The sequence below is a fragment of the Leptonychotes weddellii genome, chromosome 4 (assembly GCF_054177405.1).
Source record: "Leptonychotes weddellii isolate Sample4059 chromosome 4, ASM5417740v2, whole genome shotgun sequence".
Lineage (NCBI taxonomy): Eukaryota > Metazoa > Chordata > Mammalia > Carnivora > Phocidae > Leptonychotes > Leptonychotes weddellii.
The window spans coordinates 161,198,947-161,213,532 of NC_138372.1; the positions used below are offsets into that span (position 1 = coordinate 161,198,947).

The window sequence follows — 14,586 nt, forward strand, 5'->3', positions numbered from 1 at the left end:
AGTGGGAGACGGAGAAGCAAGCTTCCCGCTGAGCAGAGAGCCCGATGCGGGGCTCGATCCCAGGACGCTGAGATCATGACTTGAGCTGAAGGCAGACGCTTAACGATTGAGCCACCCAGGCACCCCTAGAAGGTATGCTTCTTTTTTTTTTTTTTTAAAGATTTTATTTATTTATTTGACAGAGAGAGAGATAGCGAGAGCAGTAACCCAAGCAGGGGGAATGGGAGAGAGAGAAGCAGGCTTCTTGCCGAGCAGGGAGCCCGATGTGGGACTCGATCCCAGGACCCTGGGATCATGACCTGAGCCGAAGGCAGACGCTTAACGACTGAGCCACCCAGGCGCCCAAGGTATGCTTCTTAATTAGGGGGAGGCATGTCATCTGTGTTGTCCCCTAACTGACCAGGTCCCAGAGCAGGAGCCAGGAAGCAGCTGAAGGTCACCACGGGGCCCTTGGCTTCTGGCTGGCCCGGGGGGCTCCCCACCGCCCCCCAGGAGCACAGGCAGAGGGGACATGACTCAGGAGCGCCTAGTCCCTGTGCCCGTGTGAGGGCAACACAGCTCTACACATGGTGCCCCCACGACGCCCACATGCACGTGGCACTTTATCAATTAATGAGGACAGAATTTGCTTGCTTTGCCATCCCACATTAATTCTGACATTCCTTCTCCGCTGCCCACTGGTTCTCTCTCCTTCCTCTCTACAGACCGAAACAGTTTCACTGAAAGTAAGGCTAATGCAAATCTGCTGACTTGCTCAACACATTGGAAAATCCAATTAAAATAATGAGCCAGCTCCCAGCAGTTAAGTCGACGATTCCCGGGAATAAATGAGCTGTCTAGTGTGTTAACTCCTTCATGGCCTACTCGTGCACCTTCATGGCGTCCTGTTGTCAGGCCATTTCCAGGGAGTCATGATACATAGGAAAGAGTTCTCAGCAGGAGCTGAGAAGCTCAGAGGCATGTACCCACTCATTACTCCTGGGTGACTCTGGGCAAACCGTTAACCCTACTGACTCGGTTTTCTGATTTTAAAGTGGGTGTCCCAGCACCTTCCTCAACTAGCCCCAGCTGGTGTGACAGGATCAGGAAGAACAGATACCATGAAGCTCCCACTTTGCAGCAGGCCACAGGGTTGCCTGCCTCCACCCCACTGCTCCATCGGCTGCTCCTGATAACCCTCAAAGTGTTGTTAAGTCACGTGCTCAAACACACTCAGAGAGTTAAGTGGAGGGGTCAAACCACAACCCAGGGCTAACTCCAAAGTCAGTAAACGGTCTACAGCACATCTTCTTGCGGATTATCAGAACGTTTTGAAGACTATGATACACTACACACATGAATGGACAATTGTTATCAGCTACGACTGACCTACTGAACAACTACTGAACTAAGCTTTATTGTATTTGGTTGAGTATGCATTAAGGGGAAACAAAGAATACTGCTCACAGGTTGAGGGCACTTACAAATGCAACACAGATGAGAGTTTATGTTCCTACACCTTACCCACTGCTCACACACTGATAACTAGGTTTATGTTTCACAGCTGCTGGGGTGCCCAGGGCTCACATGGTCAAGTAGGTGACACATACTTAGCGAGGTGTGTCCTTGGACAAGTCATTCAGCCTCTTAGAGACTCGGTCTCCTTGCTTGTAGTGGGAATGATAAGCCACCTGCTAAGGGTGTTGCGGAAGATACTGGGTGCTATGCATGCGAAATGCCTCACAACACAGACTCTTAATAAAATGTAACTAGGTTTACTTTCTCACACTTGAAAAGCTCAGTGGTAGTGGTGGAAAAAATACAATGATAGCATTTCGGATACTAGAATAGGTCTTTTGAGGCTGGGGTGGAGGGTGGGAGGACTCCCAAATGTCCTTCATATGGCACCACATTCTCTCCAATGGTAGGTTTTATGGTTGTTTCCCTGCCTCATTCTGCAAGAGGGTCTCTACAAACTGTAGGATAATGCATCCTATTTTACAACATGCTCTAATCCAGGCAGAGCAGCCTGAATTAGATTTATTAACATGACAGATGGTACTGTGTTTAACATATGTTATCTAAAGTTAATGCTCACAACAACTCAGTAAGATGATTCTTGATCTCACCCAATGAATGAGGAAACAGGCTCAGAGAGGTTAAGTAACTGGCTCAAGGTCAAACAGTGAGTAAGCAGATGGATAGGTTTTTAATTAAACGTTTTTACTGACTCCATTCTCATTTCCTGAGTCCTACTATTTGAGTGATCTTTTAAAGTGACTATCAGATCATATCACTCTCCTGCTCAAAACCCATCAATGGCTTCCCATGGACCTGGATTCAAATCCAACCTCCCAGTTTAAGTCTGGCCCAAGCAACCTGTCTGAAGCCCCTCTACCCGTTCCCACTGTCCATCAACCATGCCAGCCCTTCCTCCAGTTCTCAATCCATCAAGCTCCCCCGCACCCCCTACGCACATGCTTTACCTTGAGCCTGGACCACTCTTCCTTTGGCTACTGGCAAAGAACCTCCTATTCTAGTCTCCATGCCTCCTCCACAGTGAGGTCTTGAGCCCACTCTACATAGGTCTCTCCTGCCTGATTTCCCTTTAGTCTTAACGAGGCAGAAGAGGCTCACTGTCAGAGCACAGTGCATTTTACCAGCACTTGATTGTTTCTTTACTGTCTAGAGCAAAGCTTCTTGAAGGCAGGAGCTATGGCTGTTTTCCCACCACTGTGTTACATCAAACCCCTAGGACAGCATAGACCTGTCATATAAAACACCTATGGATGGAATAAATGGCTGAACAAATGAATTCCTCTCCATGCCCAGGAAAGCTGTTCTGAGGCTCAGAAGTGTTACAGAATCTGAGCCAGTTTTGGTCTTCCTGGAGCACTCTGCACTTCCAGATTAGAAGGCAGGGAGGTGGGGGCGGATTTAGGAGAAGGAGAGGAGATTAGAACTGCTCCCAGGATATGGCTGGGGGTGACAGACCAAGGGTCTGTCTGCCAGACTTTGACAACTGGGGAAGAAGAGTGTTCTAGATTTGAACCTGCCTCCACCTGGCAGTGTGGATATAGGCTGGTCACTTCTCACTGAAAAAACAAGGTCTCTAATATACCTTCCAGGTACAGTACTCTTATAGCTTAAAATGAGCTACTGAGATACGACTGAACGCACCAGGAAAAAGTCCAGATCAACTGGGTGAGAAGAGCGCAAGGGAGATGCTCACACTGTCCCACAAGCAGGATGGGGCCCTGCCCCCCCAACTCCAACAAAGTAACAAAAACATAACTAAACAATTCTGTAATGATGCTGAAGAGTTAGAAGGGTCAGTTCATAGTTCCTATCAAAAGGCTTGATTGTTTTATATTGTCTGTATTGTCTATTATCTATAAAACTTCTGCCACAATATAAACAGAACCTTTTGAAAAAGTCTGAAGTATCTCAAGAAAGTGAGCTTCTTAATTTGACCAGAGCAAGAACAGACGGGACTACCAGGGTCTTGGGCTCCAAGCAGTTTCTCTCCATTTTCTAACTGACTCAAACAATAGTGAAGGAAGGGGAAATAAAAATATGCAAACTGAATTCATACAGTAATGAGGGCCAACATCGAAATAATCTATTGTCAGGGCACATGCAAAATTTCAAATGATGCCCTCGACTCTTGTTCTCAAAGGAGAGAACATGGCAACAACGGAAATGTTCAACACAGGAGACTTGGTAAATAAATCCCTGTGCGAATAAACGATGGGCATTCTATAGAGCTGTCAGAAATGAAGTCATGGACACTGCCAAGGGGTTCTGCAGACCCTGCTGTGGGGGACAGTTGCTGACTGCGGGGGAGGCTTGAGGCTCCTCACTCCATCTCCACCACAGTAGCTCTGCGTTAAGAGGCCGTATGCTTTCAGTTAAGCAAAGGTCTGAAGCTACAGCGCTTTACAAAACCAGAAAACGTTTTCAAAATATATGTGAAAAATCAGGTTATCAAATAGCATTATAGTATGAAACCAATGTGGCTAAAAAGTTATGGCAATAAATACACCTACGATAAAAAGATTTATAAACAGAAGAAAAAATTAGAAGATACAGATCTATCTCAACCCACAAACAGCAGATTGTAAGGCTACTGGTGGTTTTTATTTCAGTGTTTATCCCCTGTGTTTTCTAAGTTTTCAACAATGAACTGGTATTATTTTTGTATTCAGAATATTAAAAAGAAATAAGACACAGAAACACAAGAGGGCGATATAATCACCAGCAGCCTATTTCTCATTCAGCTTGTTATCTGACTTACTAAAACAACATAGAAACCAGAGAGCAGGTATAAAAGTAAAAATAATGAATTAGGGAGTGAATTTGGCAGGAAACATTACAACTTCTCCGTAACACTAGGGAATTCTGTATCTCTGTCCAGAATGACCATCCTTCCCTTACCAAGTATGGTCCTTGGACCATTCGTGTTTGCATCACCCAGAACTTGTTAGAAATGAAATCTCAATCCTAATTAATCAGACACTCTGAGGGGCACCCAACCACCCACGCTGAAACAAGCTCTCTAGGTGTGATGGCACCACATTACACGAAGGGCTGTCCAAAGTAGAAGGAAAACCAAAGTTCCTTTAGAGAAGGGAAAGCCTACAGTCAAAATGCGGAAGGCACTTGTCTAAGGTCTAGGGCATAATCACCATGAGAAAAGCACAGGAGTGACTGTTCTGGGTGATGTGGGGAAGACGTGAGGTAAAGGGTGACCCAAATCACACCATTATGCTACAGGAATCAGGAAATGACAAGAATGAATTTAAGCAGAAAATACAGTTCTCCTGGAAGTTTCACAGAGAAAAATGGATAGGTGTATCAGAGAATATGAGAATTCCTTAATGTAAAATAATGCAATTATATTTTGTCTAATTCAATTTAAGCAAATGAGGGGTTAGATTTACACCATCTCCTACACTGAGAGTGAAAATGAAAGCACTATTATCTCTTGCATTATGTGCCGTATCTGATTTCAATTGAGGATAATTGTAAGAAAAGGGGGGTAAGCTACGACTTACAAGCCCGGAAAGCAAAAGGAAGAAAAGCTGAGGCAGCTGGGCCTTTGTTTAAAAAAAGACATCTCGACCCTAAGGATTTCTCTACTGTGCTTGAAAGGATCGATCGACTGGTTCACGATCGACTTTAAGACCCTCAATTTCATTTCCATGCATGTCATCTACAATTTGCTATGTTTAAATTAGAACAAAACCATACTGGAGGTGACATCAAATTCCATTTTCCTTGCCTTCACTGAATATCTTTATCACCCACTGTACGTTTGACAATGAAAAACTTTTACTTAGCTCCTTCCTAACAAATTAAAAAATGTAATAAAATAAATGTGTGCAAGCACTTGGGGCTCACCGTGTACCCTAACAGGAGGACACAGCAAGGCCTCCTTGTAGACACTGTCTTCATTTAACTGGGAGGAAAGCAGGGGAGAGAGAAGTGCTGCCCTAGACCTTAGACAAGTGACTTCCGCATTCTGACTGTAGGCTTTCCCTTCTCTAAAGGAACTTTGGTTTTCCTTCTACTTTGGACAGCCCTTTGCTTGGAATGCCCTACTCTGTCTGCTTGGTCCATATCTTGTGCTTCTCCTCACTTGATCCTCACGGAAAATGCTCAAATTAGCAATAACTGGACCTTGGATAAACCTCATTGGCTACGATACTGCTGTGTGTAAAGCGTGACCTTCACTGAAAATGTCAGAATCCAAATAATTTACCTAAATGGTGGCTGTAATATTCACCACCACTTGATATATTTCTAAGTTAGCCTTGCAGAAAAAGAATCTTCTTGGATATTATGCTTGTGACGCCAACTGCTGCCAGAAAACCAAAAAAAAAAAAAAAGTTTTCTCTATTTGCAGGCAGCAAAAAAACAGGAAGTCTAAAATACCTGGTCCCATCCCCATGTCCATCTTTTCCTATAAAATGAAGTAGTGCTTTAGTGTTAACTATTAAAATAGTCTGCATAAGCAGTCTCTTAAACAGAAAGTGACAGCCAAGCTCAGCAAAGAGCCCAGAACAGAGTGAATATTTAGTAAATGCTGGCTAAGTCAAGACCACAACTTAGAAAGTCTTTACTTAAGAAAAAACAAAAACAAAACAAATAAACAAAAAAAACAGGGGCACCTGGGTGGCTCACTCGGTTGAGTGTCTGACTATTTTGGCTCAGGTCATGATCTCAGAGTCATGAGATCGAACCCCATGTCGGGCTCCCCACTACTGGAGTCTGCTTGAGATTCTCTTCCTCTTCCCCCTCTGCCCCTTCCCTGACTCACACACGCTAAATAAATAAATAAGTAGATAGAATCTTTTAAAACAAACAAAACCAAAAAATAAAAACCCTGAAATACAGATTTTCACCTCTCTCTCTAAATATCAAGTGTATCAGGGGCACCTGGGTGGCTCAGTCAGTTGGGCATCTGCCCTCGGCTCAGGTCATGATCCCAGGGTCCTGGATTCAAGCCCCACGTCTGGCCCCCTGCTCAGCGGGGAGTCTGCTTCTCCCTCTGCCCTTCCCTCCCACTCAAGCCCTCTCACTTACTCTCTCTCTAAATAAATAAAATCTTTTAAAATAAGTAAGTAAATAAATATCAAGTGTGCTAACCAACGCTTAATGCTGTTTAATGCTTCTAGTTCAGGAAAAGTGCATCTACAAACCCAAGAGAACAGTTTTATAAATATCTATTGATTATTTATGGCCTAGTTCAAGGTGTCTCTTCTGATAAGCCTTTCTTGATACCCTTGCCTTCTGGGTGAATGAATGAGTGAGTAACTGAGTAAATGATTCTGCCTCTGGTGACCCAGCTTGAGAACTGCTGGAACAGAAACATGAACTCAGTTTTATCTGACTTTAGAGTCGTCCCTTCTACCAGCTCTCTGAACTTTGAATTGCTTAACATGGCTGGGCAGCAACCAGTCAACAAAATGGCCTATTTGCATTTAGTAGAAGATGTAGGCTACTAGTTCAAGGCTGGGTCAGCAGCCTCTTTCTTCATGGTTAAACCTCGATGTACCAAAAGGCACCAAAGGGCATAATCTGAAAGAGGCAAAGTGTAAAGAAGCAACCAGCTTAAATACTCAGAAATTACATAGTAAAATGTAAAGAAGAAATAAATTCCAGAAGAGCAGATATGAAATGGAATAAAATTAAACACACGAAATGGATTACCTGATCCAGAAAACATCTAAATGAGCACGTCTCAAAGTGGTTCCATGGGAAGTTATCGTTTCTTATACAAGAAAGTTTGTAGTCAAGTAAGTTAAAAAAAAAAAAATGGAACTGGACAGGTCTCTTTAATAACAGGATGTCTCCAAGCCTTTAATACACAAATGTGCACTGTAAATCCCCAAAAACAATATGGAGTACTTTTCAATCCAGAACTCTTGTCAAAGAAGGTGGCATGGAATTAGTGTTTCAGGGAAAACTCTTAGGGAAAGGCATATCAGATTCTGATGCTCATGTTCCCAGGCAGAGGGAGCCAGATGCACGGGGCCAAGCATGGCCACCGCACACGGTTGCACAGGGTGTACGTAGCTCAAACATCCACCTGGCTTGTACATGCCACCCACCACGCTCCCCTCACTAATCCGTGTTTCTGGTGCTGGCTGACAACAGCCCAGAGGAAGGTGCCCTAGCTTGGTACCTGCCCAAAAGTCTGGATCTGGAGTGGGTCACCTCCTCTGAAAACTGCAGGAAGTGGAGGTGAAGAGAGACTCAGAGGCAACATTCTGCAGAGGAATCTAAACCCAGTTCAAGAGAGGACACTGAATCTGAGGCAGGTGGGTAGAACAGCAGAATCCAGATAAGAGGTCAGGCCTGGGATGGAAAATGGGAAGTCAAGGAAGGGTAGAAGAGGCCAGAGGAGTGAGTGTGAGGCTGAGTGTGGCAGAATTCTCTGGACAGAGGAAAATAATCTGCATTTGCTTTTCACAATGGCCTCCAGATTTGGGCCTGGAAAAGGAGGTCTGGAGGCTTCCGGGACCAAGACCATGTGGACAGAGGCTCTTAGCTATATCTCAGAACAGTGTTTGCCTTCCTCCTGCCACATCTGTGCCACTGTAACCTGCCCTTTAAATCAAACCAATCCTTTTTCCTTAAATAAATTAAAAGTAAACTGTATATGAGGCCCATAAAAGGATGCTCACATCCTTGAGAGGCAGTCCGGTGTACTTCTTAAAAGCATGGGCCCTGGAGCAGACCACCTAGGTCTGAATGCTGGCTCTGATACCTACCTGAGTGCTCTGTGCCTCAGTTTACTCTACTGTTCGATAAGGATAATTATGGCTACTACCTGGTAGGGCTGGTGTCAGAAGCGATGAGGCAGAAACAGTAATGTTCACCAAATATTCTACTTGCTCCCTTCTATTTCCTGTCCCCTGCCAGTGGGGCCAAGAACGCAGTTTAAGGTGGCGAACTAATACATCAGGGGAAGCAGTGATGAGCCTTCACATGATTCTGGAGCCTCTTCTCCTCTGCCATGGCGCACCCCCGTGGGGATGGGGCGGCCTCCATCCACCTTGGCCTCTGAATGAGTTAGCGTGTGCAGTAGACCCCCTCTGTAGACGTGGGACGTGAGGAGGAAAGAACCCCTTCCTACGTGAAGCCATGGAGATCTGGGGGTGAATCTATTACTGCGGCACATGCTAGCCCCTTCTAGCGAGTACAACACATAAAGTGCTTAACACGGTGCTTGGGCTATAGGAAGCACACTCTAAATACACACTACTGTTATCATTGTTATTTACATAAGTAAAACTTAACCATAGGAATAATGAAAACTTTACCTGCCTGAAGGTCTCTGAGGGCGAGATCAGCTCAATCTTGAAGAGAGATACTGATAAGCAAACGTTAGGGACATCCCAAGCGTTCCAGCACCAACCTGAGACTTTCTCCCCCACATTCAGTCCTCTCTTATGGCTAATGAAACCTTCTCCTCCAACAAAGGGCCAGTTTCTCTCTCCTTCCTCTCTCATAGAACTGCAGCTCTAAAACCTAAGTTCTGCTAGCATGGAGATGCTGTGTTTGAGTCTGTTTCAAGTGAAGTAACACCGGACAACCACAAACACATTTTAAATGAAGAGTGCGGGGGCGCCTGGGTGGCTCAGATGGTTAAGCATCTGCCTTCGGCTCAGGTCATGATCCCAGGGTCCTGGGATCGAGTCCCACATCGGGCTCCCTGCTCCTTGGGAGCCTGCTCCTCCCTCTGCCTCTCTCTCTCTCTGTCTCTCATGAATAAATAAATAATAAAAAAAAATCTTTAAATGAAGAGTGCGCTTCACTGCATGCAAAAGTCACAAGAAGATTCAATCCTGCTTAAGAGGCATTATTTGAACTTCCTATTTACAATGTTTTTAATGTTAGTCCTTAAAAGGAAAAAAAAAAGGCCAAAAGAAAAATAAACCATTTTTAAGTTCAGCCCAGGGATACCACAGGATTTCCGTATATTGGATGTATTTAAGACAAGGTACCCCCATATTGATGAACGTAAAATTCAAATTCTATATAGGGAATCGATTATGGCTTAGTTACACCATGAAATATATGATGTAGCCTGTTAAAGTGATTCTGCAATTTTATTTGTATAGTCCTAGAGAGCTAACAGGCTTTAAATAAAGTTTGCAAAGCATATGTATAATACAAGTTTTATTTATTTAAAAACATTTTTTTAAAGATTTATTTATTTTAGAGAGAGAGCATTATGCATGAGTGGGGAGAGGGAGAGAGAGAATCTCAAGCAGTCTCCCCGCTGAGCGCGGAGCTCCCAGTGCAGGGCTCGATCTCACGACCCCAAGATCATGACCTGAGTGGAAACCAAGAGTTGGAAGCTTAACTGACTGAGCCACCCAGGTGCCCCAAGTTTGTTTTTTCTAAAACTCATTTACCAGCAAAACCCGATCTAACCTGATTCATGTGGCGGTAAGCTTTGACCTGAATTGAGGTGGGACTCTTTGGAGTCTTCATCTCACTTCAGGTAATATTCACAAGTCTCACTGCAAAAAACAGGTTGTGTCTAATTATGAGGACCTGCCTGAAAAGTCACGGGGGGTCAGAGAAGGGATGTTATATAATATATGCCATATGCACCCTGCCACCACTCTGGAATCTGTAAAATTCTGAATTTTATCAGCTTCTCTTTATATAAATCTATAAAAGTGTCTCAAAGGACATAGCATATTATTAGTATTAATGGAAGCTGGGATTATATACTGATCTTTATTTCATTTAAATTTTTCTGTATTTCTCAAATTTTTACAGTAAACATGTACAACTTTTATAAGAGAAGAGGAAAAGAAAACCTCCCTCTTACCCACGTGGATAGATCTCGTTTCATGAAAGGTCTCACAATATCAACTGCCAGTGAAGCATGCCCAGACATGAGGGGACGTCTGGCAGATCTAATGCTAAACCCTTCCAATTATGGATTACCATTGTGCAAAAAGATAAGGTTGCTAAGACGTATTCTATAATCCAGGGGCTACCAACTGACTGTTGAGCATACTCATGCTCTCTACATTTTGCAGCATTTCAAAGAAGAACTTGAGAAATAATTTGTCAGCTATAAATGGAGATCCAACCTGCATGCTTCTTGGCTATTCTCTTTTAAGGGGGAAGAAAAGAAGAAAAATTAAAAATAAATCCTTAACTGGACCACATACCTTGCAGTCAGAGACTGCAAACAGGAAATGCTATGCAGCTGGAGAAATTTTTCCTTTGCTTCAACAGCTCTGAAGCAGTAACTGTCCTCTAACTGTTACAGGGGACTGAAGCTGTTATGCAAGCTACAGAACTGCCTAAAGGCTCAGGGAAGAGAAGGCGTGGACAGTCCCGGCTGAACCAGAATCCTTCTCGGCACCTCCTTTGAAAAGAGGTTTTACATGTATTTTCTAAAACTGATCCTACGCTGGGGGTCTTGGGGGTATGGTTCAAAGAGTTTTCCTTACCCAGTGAGAACCTATTTCAATCCATCAGTTACTCCTTTCCTGTCCCATTTTGTGGTTTGGTGATTAAGTAGTGGATGCAATGCTCTGTTGACTCCTTCATTTCTCTCCCTGGATCACAGGCAATGATGGGATGCTAGCAGGAGAGCAGACCTAGCCGTGTTTAGCAAGCCACAACTTCACTGCTTTCTTTGCAATGACTTAAAAAAAGACTGAACATAATTTTGGTTCCATATATTTAACCAAATGAATAACAAAAATACTTGGAAACACTAAAACTCTAAAAGATCATCCTTTCTTTTCCTTCTTCTTTTTTCCTTTAACAAGGAAGACTGCATTGTAAAGAAAGCCTTTATCATTAATGTTAACTACTAAATGATAATAAAAATAGAAGGAACGGAAGGTACAAAGGCACAGAAGCAAGAAACAGTCTATAATCCAGAAACAAGTAATTTTTTTTTAAATTAAGATTTTTAAAATTTATTTGACAGAGAGAGGGGGGTGAGGGACAGAGGGGAAAGCAGACTCCCCGCTGAGGGGCTCGATCCAGGACTCTGGGATTGTGACCTGAGCCGAAGGCAAACGCTTAACTGAGCCACCCAGGCACCCCTCAACAAGTAATTTGTTACATCTGGAGCTGGTTTTGATTATGAAGGCATCTTTCACTAGAGGAAGGACGAATTCATAGAGACTGGTAAATCAAGTAAAGAAACATTTCTAATAATTTTTAAAAATGCTATTATCTACGAAATATATGCTGTGAACCAAACGCTATGAGAGGTACTTCGCATAAAAGCCTGTGCACTTAAAACCTGGCCATACACATACTAAAGACATCTACAAAATAGATCATGTCCACATTTCTCTGGCTTCTCGCCACTAAGAGGCAGCATTCCCTAGCCACAGGCCCACGTGACAAAGAGACTGGCTTCTGAGGGGAAAGAGCTCATCACTTCACGTTTAGGGAACAGTGGCCACAAAAAGGACTTTAGAGGGAGCAACTGAAAACATGGATAAAGACTGGTTTAGAAAACCTATCAAAGTGCAGAGGAAGTGGGATTACAGATCTGATGGCACAGCAGAAAAGTGAGGGCTTGTGTTTTGCTGGGCACATCTGTTTTACACTGAAATTTTCATATAACAATAGCTATATCATTCAAAATTTTCCGCCACTCTCCCTCCCTGACCAGAATTTGATGATTTATACTTTTATGTAAACTTTCTATTTTGGAAAAATTACACACTCACAAACAGTTGCAAAAATGGTACAGAGAGGTCCCTTGTGTCCTCAACCAGCTTCCCCCAAGAGTAACACCTTACAAAGTTAACAGCTTACACAGGACATTATCAAAACCTGGAAGCCACACTGGCCCAAGATGATCAGCTAGGCTATAGATCTTATTTGAATTTCACCAGTTTTGCATGCACTCATTTTTTGGTATGTCTGTGTATGGTTCGGTGATATTTTACCACACGTATGGATAGTACAACCACACCACAATCAAGTTAGAGAACTGTTCTATCAACACAAAGAAACTCCCTCAGGCGCCCCTGACCCCTTCTCCAATCTCTGGTAACCACTGATCCATTCTCCATCTCTGTAATTTTGGATGACTTGGACTTTAATCAGAAAAATATACAAATGGCAATGTTATCTTGATGAAAGTCACCCATTTATGGAACTTACTGTTTTCACTTGAAGGTGTCAAAAGCACATAGAAACTAAAAGACAGAAGACCTTCTTGTATGTACGTGGGTAGTCCCACTGGACAGTAAGTCCCAGGTCCTCCTCCTGCCTGAGTACCTGGGCTGCCATCAAGTGGGTGTCCCCAGCATGGGCTCTCACCACAGGGGTGGGACGAGGCTGCCATGGGGACAAGGGCTGAACTGCCAAGGATGATGAATCCACCACAGGGCATTCTTTAGAAAGTCACATCCTCTCAAGCTTCTGAATCTGTAATTTGTCCCAACTAGGGGAAGGGCAAATGCTCTAATGCCAACACTAAATGAAATCTAGTGAAATACAAAGTTGCTTAGAACATATGATTTCATCTACCTGGGGGGAGAAAAGGTGCAGAAAAGAGGACTAGAAAGATAAACCCCAAATATCAATGACGGTTATTTCTGGGAAGGGAGAATATAAAAGAGAAACTGCAATTTTCTCTTTGGATTCTAAATTTTCCCCATCAGGCATGTGTTCTTTTTATAATAAGAAAAAAAAAATACATAAAGTCTCCTGCAGTGGCTATTAATGCCACAGCAGTATTAATATTAATGGAGTCTATTAATACGGTAACAGCCCGCTGCGTGTGACTCAAGGACTCTGCAGCTTACAAAATTTCTCACGCGTGTGCTATGACGATCCTCACAAAACCATAGGGCACGGAAGGTATTCTTCCTCATTCTCCCCGTGAGGACATCCGTGCTTCTAAGTCAGGCCATGTTATCAACCCACTCAGGGCTGGGGCCGGAATCACAGCCAGTGATTTCTTACGCCAGTGGGCCTCAAGGTGTGGTCCACAGGCCCCTAGAGGTCCCGAGGTCAAAAGTACTTTCATAATAATACTGAGATTTTATCTGACTTTTCCACCATTTAGACATTAGCACGAACAGTACAAAAGTAATGGAGGTAAAGCCACTGGGGTCCTGCTCAACACCAACCTAGGTCACTGTATTCTTCATGGTCATGCTTGTGCGGGGGGGTGGGGGGGGAGGGTATTTTCATATAAAAATGCCCATGATGAAACAGTAAAAATTACTGATTTGTTTACATATCAACCCGAGTACATCTTAGCCGCTCTCAAGGCACACCAAAATATGACAGTTATCTTGAGAAAAACCACTTACGCAGTATTTTGAGTTGCAAGCTAAAAGAGCTGATTTTGTCTGTCAGCTTCCCTCCAGTTTTCTTTTCTTTTTTTTTTTTTAGAGAGAGAGAGAGTGTGTATGTGCAAGTGGGGGGGGGATGGAAGAGGGAGAGAGAGAATCCCAAGCAGGCTCCATGCTCAGTGTGGAGCCCAACGCAGGGCTTGATCTTATGACCCTGAGATCATACCCTGAGCTGAAACCAAGAGTAGGATGCTTAACTGACTGAGCCACCCAGCTGCCCCTTGTCCATCAGCTTTTTAATGGGACACCATTTTTTTTCCCTTGAAAGACTAACTGTGGTAGTGAGATGTGGGTATTTGGCAAACATTTTCTCAAAAATGAATAAAGTGAGCCTGTCACACATATGGTTTCAGATTCACATGGCTATTAACTACAAAGAAACTAACACTTGTCAAGTTTTGATACAGCATCAAAGAATACTGAGAATCACCTTAATTCTTCAAGTGCTCCTCTTCCGTTCCAATATATAGATCTGCATGAGGCTGTACTTTTTGTCCAACCAAACAGCATATTGCAACAAAATGAATTAAGAGACTTTAAAATTTCTCAATTTTAAATTATAACACAGTAAGTAGGAATAGAAATGTTCCACATTAACAAGCACAAGAACTCTTCAGTGTCCTTGATCATTTTTAAGATTGGGGTCCTAAGACCACAAGTTTGTGAGCTATTAGCTAACACGCTCTCTTTTTCCGATTTATTATAACTCACTGATGAGGGAAATGAAAGAGAA

The 14,586-nt window shown here is 43.3% G+C and overlaps 1 protein-coding gene across 1 annotated transcript in view; it reads right to left on the reverse strand.

Annotated features, from left to right (window-relative positions):
- The window catches only part of ASAP1 (ArfGAP with SH3 domain, ankyrin repeat and PH domain 1), a 331,802-nt gene that overhangs the window by 97,837 nt on the left and 219,379 nt on the right, over positions 1 to 14,586 (reverse strand). Inside the window, exon 6 of the mRNA XM_081817140.1 lies at positions 7,670 to 7,713. Within this exon, the coding sequence (XP_081673266.1) occupies positions 7,670 to 7,713 (44 nt within the window). The remainder of the gene's footprint in view (positions 1 to 7,669; positions 7,714 to 14,586) is intronic.